The 8,380-nt window shown below is 50.2% G+C and overlaps 1 protein-coding gene across 1 annotated transcript in view; it reads right to left on the reverse strand.

Annotated features, from left to right (window-relative positions):
• The window catches only part of WNT9B (wingless-type MMTV integration site family, member 9B), a 30,719-nt gene extending 22,778 nt beyond the window's left edge, over positions 1-7,941 (reverse strand). The window contains exon 1 of the mRNA XM_014532586.1: positions 7,871-7,941. Coding sequence (XP_014388072.1) covers positions 7,871-7,941 — 71 coding nt within the window. The remainder of the gene's footprint in view (positions 1-7,870) is intronic.
• Positions 7,942-8,380: the final 439 nt, after the last annotated feature.

An 8,380-nucleotide genomic window follows, 5' to 3' on the forward strand; every position in this document is an offset into this window, starting at 1 on the left:
GTGAAGCGCCCCCTGTCCCCTGTCCCCGTCCTCGAGGGGCAGGGTGGGAGGACTGGGTGGGGAGGAGGGGGTTTGTGCTCCTCTCTCGGGGCGGGTGGTGGGACGCGCTGGATTCTCTCCCCCGAGGTACGGGGGTGCGGGACTAGGAGGGAGGAGCCGGCACAGAGGGAGGAGCCTGGAGGAGGGGAGAAGCGGTGTGGGGTCCTCTCCCCGGGCCCAAGGGCCGCCCCCTCTGCGGGCAGGGCCGGGTCCTGAAGCAGAGCTGTCCTCCAGGAGCCACCGGTGATGGCTGGGAGGTGGGTCCCTGAGTCAACGCGGAGCGGGGGAAAGGGCGCTCTCTTCCTAAACGCGAGGCCGTCAGAGGCGAGGTGCGCAGCGGAGGGCCTCGGCGGGCGTCTGACAAAGCGCCGCTGATGTCCCGGGACACACATCCAGACTCTGTCAGTGGGGCAGGCAGCGCCGGGGCGGGGGTGGGAGGCCGGGGAGGGCTTGCTTCCAAAGTGTGCAGATGCCAGGACCTCGGTCAGATAGGATGGGCATCTCCAGGGCTGAGCCACAGAGCTCTGTCTCGCTTATTCTTTTTTAAAGTTTAATCCTAATTCCTGAAACGCAGGTGAGCAGGTGGTACCAGTCTAGGCGGGAAACCCAAGCAACATTTAAAATGCTTTTGAGAGTCGTGAACACTGGGTCAACTCAAGCACAACAAACTATAGCTTGCACCGTATGCCAAGATCTGCAGGTAAACTTTCCAAAAACTCTGCCACGCATGTAGAACATCCGGTGACAGCGACCTCGGCTTCGCGGTGGACACCGCACGATTGCAGGTGGGGAGACTTGTGGGCAATGGCAGCTGTGGCGTTGGGTGTTAGGTGGTATTGGCACAGGAAGCACCCTCCCCCCCCCCCCCCCCCCCCATAGTCAGGCTCTCTGAGTTCAGTTTTCCTGTCAAATGAGCAGCGATTAGATGGCGGGGCATCTTTTGTAACAGCTCTGCCAGCCCTATCAAGTTTCATGGTCCTATTTATTGAGGGGCACAGCCCTGTGTGCTGGGCAAAGACCTGAAGTCAAATCATGTCAACATGAGCCCCAGATATGAAATGGGGACAACGGCAAATACCTCCCAGGATTTTTGTGCAGATAAGAGTGGTGCCGGATGCCTAACAGGTGCTACCACTCAACATCCAGTTGCTGCTGTAACTGCAGGCGGCACCGGAGTTGTGCCGATAAGTGTTTACATGCTTTTTTTCGGGGGGGGGGTGTCTGATGTGTATCATTTGCCGATTTCTGTGCGGGAAATAGTTCAAGCTACCAATGTGGTGTCACCCCTGATCTCTGGAGTTAGGAAGAGATCTGCACCGTCGGCTCTACAAGCCAGTCTGAGCCAGCTCCAGCTCACCACTGGTAAGCCCTTGAAGCAGGCTCAATGAGGAGCACCCGTGTGAGTCAGCCGGGAGCCCTAGCCACACCCAGTGAGCACTGAGTGCGGGCCAGTGGGGAGGGAGCAGGTCCAGCTTGGGCTACCCCAACTCCCCATCCTGTCCTCACGCCCATAAGCACATACCATCCACACAAGCATGCACAAGCATGCACGTGCCTGGAGAAGGGGAGGGTGAGGGGGAGCACATTCTCCCAAAGTGACACATTTTCAACATTTCATAAAAGTTACATGTTGACATCTGATGGTTAAGACTGTGATGCAAAGAGGTTGGAGGAAGCGCCAAAGAGTCAACAGAGACATGCGTGGTTAGACAGTGAGATATGCTTAGAAAATATCCAGATGGCTGGTCATTTCTCTTTGTATCTCCAGAGCCTGGCACAGGTCCCGGCACATAGTAGGTACTCAGGAAATGTGTGTTGTTGCCAGTTTATAGCCTTGGTCTGTGGTCGTTTTATGGGGCTTCAGGGATAGAAAGAGTCATATTGACACAATGTATGCTCACAGAAGCACCCCCTCTTATTCTCAGACACATGCGTCATTACTCACACACTCTCTCTCTCTCTCTTTCTCTCTCTCTCTCTCTCTCTTTGACACTCTGCAACGCAAGCCCAGGCATTCAGTGACACACAGACTCCCCCATACCTCCCCCATGGTTGTCTAAATTCCTAGGCAGACCCACAGCTGCTCCTGGACCCACAGGTTCACACAGGTATGCAGGAGAAGCATTCTTAGACAGCCACATGCAGCTACCTGTCTCCATTAACCAGCCCAAGGCAGCCACGCTCAGGGATGGAGTCCTCCCCTCCCCCTGTGTGTACACACACACACTCTTTGAAAGTTACAAACATGTGGATGAAAGGCTAGCAAATGGTTGCATCAAATCCAGCTCCAAGGTGTCTCCAGAACTCCCCTGACCCAATTCTGCCCCCAGGTCCAGCCACCCTGCCTGAAGCAAACCCTCAGGATCTATCCATCTTTTTTTTTTTTTTTAAATCCTCTCCTGAGGATATTTTCCCATTGATTTTTAGAGAGAGTGGAAGAGAAAGGGAAAGAAATATCGATGTGAGAGAAACACATCGATTGGTTGCCCAGAGGAGCCTGCAACCAAGGTACATGCCCTTGACCAGAATCAAACCCGGGACCCTTCAGTCCGCAGGCCGACACTCTATCCACTGAGCCAAACAGGCCAGGGCAAGAATCCATCCATCTTTGTCAGGTCCCCCACGGTTCCAAACCCCAGCCAAGCCCAGGCCCAAGGCAGAGCCAGGCGATCACACAACCCCTCCCAGCTCACCACCAGGCCCTGGGCAGTGGAAATGAGGAATTCCAGGCTGGCCATCTCCCTCTAATCACCCGGAGGCTGCACTGGAAATGCTCCCAGCCCACAGGAAGTGGTGCAGGAGGTGCCCCAGCAGTTCCGAGGGAAGGCACCAGTGCCCAGGCCAGGCCAGGCCTGGCTGCTCAGGAGAGCTGGTGCTGGGGAAGACATGGCTATGCTTGAAAACAACAGACAAAGATGGCAAGATGGTAAAAAAAAAAAATGGGTGCCTTGGGCTTGGTAGTGTGGGTAAAAAATATTGTTAGCCTCTTTGTATTTTCCAAATTTCCTATTATAAGCATATTTAACATTTATGGTGGAAAAAGATTTCTTAAAAGGGAGAAAGGACAAATACTCCAGAATAATTCTTTAGTGATATAACTTGAAGCACTGGCAGAAAATCTGTTTGGAGGGGGGGTGGGAGAAGAATTTCTGGACATCCTCCTATGGCACCCACCCATCTAGCTTCTGTGGGAAGGGCCCCGTCCTCCCTGGGGGAGCTCACTCCTGAGTTGGCAGAGCTCCCCCCACCCATGGCAATTCTCATTCGAGGCCTTCTCGCCCTTTCCTGCCTCACCTTCCTCACTCCAGAACTACACTCTGAGTGGGCGTTTTGTTATGTAGAGGGTGGTGTGACCTTCCCTTGCCCCTTGCCTGCTTAAGGCCCTGCTCTGAGCATCTTTGAGCTTAGCCAAGGAAGGCCAAATGCAGAGGGTTGCCCTTTAGCAACGCCCCCCCCCCCCGCCCTGCTTCCATTGTCAAGGCCAGCAGGTGTCCTGCTGCGGGCCACCATCCCCACCTGGAAGCCTGCCTTGACTGACCACTCCTGGTTCTGCTAACTTACCACCTTGGCCCTAGAGACTTCATTAGCACAGCTTAATTTTGAGCTAGTGACTACATTAATGCACACAGTCCTGGAGTTGCGGGGGGGGGGTTAGGCACTCCTGCTATGTTTAGACTGCAGATTTCTCAAGAACTAAAACTCTGTCTCCTGTTTCTTTGACATCCCACATCTTTCCCCCTAGTGGTACAGAGCTTTAGCTCCCAGTCAAGTAATCATTAAATATTTGAATTAATGAATGAATAAACACTGGAGTGTGGATAGGTCAGACCTGACTTATTGATGGCTACGGACCCTGCCCTTGATTTTATAATCTTCATGAGGGACAAGATGTTGAGCCCTCTATCATTGCATGGTTGGAACTAGAGGGGGTTCTGTCTAGTAATCATAGATAGGTAGGTAGGTAGCAGACCCAGTGTTGAATAGTGACTCCATGGTGACTCATAAATGTCAGGAGGCAGGTGTATGTGTGCTCTGCCTGGGCACTGGGCTCACCATGAATATACCCACCGCCAGGTTCCCACTTCCCAAAGCACTAGAACACAGTGGTAGATGACTGGGCAGGCAGCACTGAGCAACATTCACGTGTTTTCAACTATTGTGAATCCCCGGTAGATCCTTCCCACGGGTCATGCACCAACTAAACTGTACTGTACTTGGGTGTTTTACAACAGGAAGGTCTCCCACACAAGGCACAGCCACTAATATGACTCAACAGAAAGAAAGAAAAATGAAGGAAGAAAGGAAAGGAAGAGAGCAAGAAAAACAAGTTCCTTAGGAAATAGAAATGAAAAATATCCCAGCATTTACTATAAGTAACATTCTCAAGATTTGACTCTGAACAGAGGCATTCTCAACATCATTTTAGCTTGTTTTCTCCAGAGTAAGTTCTTGCTCTCTGAAAAGGAAGGTGAGAGGAAAGGGACCCCATCTTGAAGTCCAGAATGCAGCTGGTGCCTGGATAACACAGTTCCCTGCACGCACGGTTGGAGGAGATGGCCATCACAGGCCTTTCCTCCAGGTTGCATTTTCACAACTACAGGTACAACTGAGTTTGCAGGAAGTGCTCATTAGCAAAGTCTTGACTAGTAGACAGGTGGGTCAGAGCACGTATTCCTAAACTCAGCGTGGGACTCTCCTGGCCCACCCGGAGGTCTTTAAATTTGGGAGAGACTCAAACCTTGATTTGTCTCCAGGAAACAGTAAGACATGAGCTCAGATTTAACTCCTCAAAAAAAGTCACTAATTTCCCTGGCCAGCATGGCTCAGTGGTTGAGTGTCAACCTATGAACCAGGAAGTCAGGGTTCGATTCCCAGTCAGAGCACATGCCTGGGTGGTTGCAGTCATTCCCAGTAGGGAGCATGCAGGAGGCAGCCGATCAATGATGTTTCTATTACTGTCTCTCTCCCTTCTTCTCTAAAATTAATAAAAATATATTAAAAAAATTTTAGTCACTAATTCCATTTTACTGCAAAATGTCCATTTTATATAAAGTATCTATATTCTATATATATAAAAGGCTAAGTGACCAACTATACGTCCATCCGATCATCTAACCGACCGACCGGACGGTACTAATGTAACAGTTAAAATTTTAAAGTATCTGTGTGTATGTGTGTGTGTGTGTATATGTATATATATATATATATATATATGGCTAATATGCAAAGTGTCCCTTTGGGAGTTCAACCGGAAGACCATGAGTTTGATTGCTTGCTATGATGTGCACTGCCCACCAGGGGGCAGCACAAAATGAAGGAAGGCCCCGGCCAGCGACCTGCAACCAGGGAAGGGAGGCCCCAATTTACCCTGATCATTGGCCAAGCCTAGGGACCCTACCCATGCACAAATTTTGTGCACTGGGCCTCTAGTTTAAAAAATAAATGTTGACTTGTGCATGGGCAATACATATAAAGCTCTCACTGGCCCCAATCGCACATGTGTGTTTCGATCTGTCATTGTCGATGGTGAATTTGGTTGTTTTTGTTGACATTTGTATTATAGAGAAAGGGCAAATAGCGATATTAAAATATTTCTTCTAATTAATTTCCTTTCAATGTGCATGAATCCATGCACTGGGCCACTAGTGATTACATAATATTCAATTTAACAAACTTTGATTGAGCATCTGGTACTCAGCCCTGAGAGTAAGAGATGATTAAGCCAGGCCCTGCCTTGAGGAGCACACAATTTGTTGGGAAAGATGTGCAAATACATACATATAGCATTTTGATATTTCTATAGAAGCATAAGCTAGGTATTGAGTACTTTACAAGGTGCCAAGCATTGTTCTAAGTCCTAGAAGAATATTAACTCATTTAATCCTCACAACATTTACAGATGAAAAAAACTCAGGCACAGAGAAGTTAAGTAACTGGCCAGCTAGTAAGGTTGGAATTGGAATTAGAACCCAGGGTACTGGACCCAGAAGCATATATATCATCACTGTGCTGCAGTAAAGAGAAGAAAGTACCAAATGAGGTGGGAATCCAGGCAAGAGGCAATCCATTCATTGTTTTAGGGAAGGTGTGTCTAGGGCAGCGGTTCTCAACCTCTGGGTCGTGACCCCTTTGGGGGTCGAACGACCCTTTCACAGGGGTCGCCTAAGACCATCGGAAAACACATATATAATTGCATATTGTCTTTGTGATTAATCACTATGCTTTAATTATGTTCAATTTGTAACAATGAAAATACATCCTGCATATCACATATTTACATTACGATTCATAACAGTAGCAAAATTACAGTTATGGAGTAGCAATGAAAATAATTTTATGGTTGGGGGTCACCACAACATGAGGAACTGTATTAAAGGGTCGCGGCATTGGGAAGGTTGAGAACCACTGCTACAGAGCATCCCTTTGCTACACTGTATTGGGTTGAACTTTGGAGTGAGTAGTAGATTGAAATGGGGAGTTGGGGACTTTATAACAGGAAATATCTTTGAGACTTGCTGAACCTTGCCACTCTGTGTTATTGACTCGGGAATCTTATTTTCACCCCCAGCTCCAATGTCATGGTCTACCCCAGTCACTCCCTTCCTCCTCATGACCAGGCATTCAGTGTCTATGACCAGTCTGCAATACCACATGTCTCCAATAGGGGCCGCTGACTACAATGGATGGAGAGAGAACCCTGGGTCCTAACTTAACCTTGTTCCCGGCTTCCTCTGTGACCTCAGTTTCCTCATCCGTAAAATGGATATAACACTCCCTGTTTGTCTTCCACACAGAACAGCGGTGAGAAATGTGAGGGTGGATGTGGGCACCTTCCAGTGTGATTCAGAAGAGTCCAGATGATTTCAAAAAACCAATCATTTCACAAGCACCTTTTGAGCATCACTCACTGTGCCAGGTGCATATGGAATTCAGAAATTATTCCTACCTTTGCATAAAAAGACTTTGGATAAAGGTTGTAATGGGGTGGGGGGCTTTACCTCCCTAGTGGATGGTAGAAGCAGTACCCCCTGCCCTGAGAAGGATAATGGGGTGAGCAGCAGCAGGACACCTACTTGAGCCTCACACAACGCCGTTTGCTCATGGGGAAACCAAGACCCACAAAAAAAGGAAGTGATCTGCCCAAGAACCTGGATTCCAGGAACCTTCCAGACAGTTAACCCCAGAACGTGGGGTGGGGAGGGGCCGTGCGGGAAGGCAAGTGACTGGAACAGGCTGGGAAGGACAGAGAAGGGATGACCTTCCTGTCCTGACACCCTGGCCAGGCGGATGATGCTGAGCGGCCGCGGGGGACAGCCTTCTGCAGGAGCGCCCCCTGCTGGTCACCGGCGTCGCTGCTCACAGCGGCCGGGAGTGGAGGAGGATACTCGGTGCTAGAGGGGCAGGTCCATGGGAGACCCGAGACGCCCCAAAGTAGATCAGGAAGAGCCCAGAGGGGTCGCTCCCAGCTCCTTCACTTTGCACTCGGCAAACGCGGAGCTCAGCGGAGGACGTGATTTGCTTAAGGGCTCTCAGCGCGTCAGCAGGATGCGGGTCGCCCAGTCGTGCTGCCTGCTTCACACTGCAGAACCCTACATCTCCTATTTGGTACCCTCTTTCCCCTTAATCCTCCTCAATCCCTGCCTACCTCCTGTTGTGAGCAGCACCAGGGAAGGGGCCACACAGTGACTATGTAAGGATCGTAGGGAAGGATGATGCTCTCAATGGACAGAAAAGGCAGAAATGAAGCCACACTGTCACCAGTGCTCCCTATGGCGTGACTTCCAGGTACTGGTCTGCCTCTCCTGCTTGCTCTCGGTGCTGGCTTCCTCACCCTGCACTCTTCCCGAACATATCTGTCCGCTCCTGCTTCTTAGAACTTACAGCCTGCATGTGGCCCGTCATGGCGGCCCTGACACCCTCACTGTGTCATGGCCATTGGGCCTTGGGGCCCAGTGACATCTGCGTCTAAGGCTGTTGGCCAGCTGTGGACTGGCTGCCCGAGGGTGAGGTACCCACACCTGGTCCAGTTGGCTGTGGTCATGAGGAGAGGGTATGTGCCGTGAAGCATGGCCACACGCGTATTTGCATGTCTGATAGAATAAGCATCCGAGGAACAGTTGTAAATACAATGCTTGAGACTCGTGGAAATTCACTTGAAATTCATTAGAAAAGGAAACAACCCTGTGAACTGTGGTGGATAATCCCCCCTCCCTGCACCGAGCTCCAGGCCAATGGATCTGTTTTGCACACCCAGGTTTTTATAAAGTGCACTGAAGCTTGTTATAACAGATACTGCTCCAGGAAATCATCTCAGGGTCCCCAAACTCGACTGATGGTATTG

The sequence above is a fragment of the Myotis brandtii genome, unplaced genomic scaffold, assembly GCF_000412655.1.
Source record: "Myotis brandtii unplaced genomic scaffold, ASM41265v1 scaffold120, whole genome shotgun sequence".
Taxonomy (NCBI): Eukaryota; Metazoa; Chordata; class Mammalia; order Chiroptera; family Vespertilionidae; genus Myotis; species Myotis brandtii.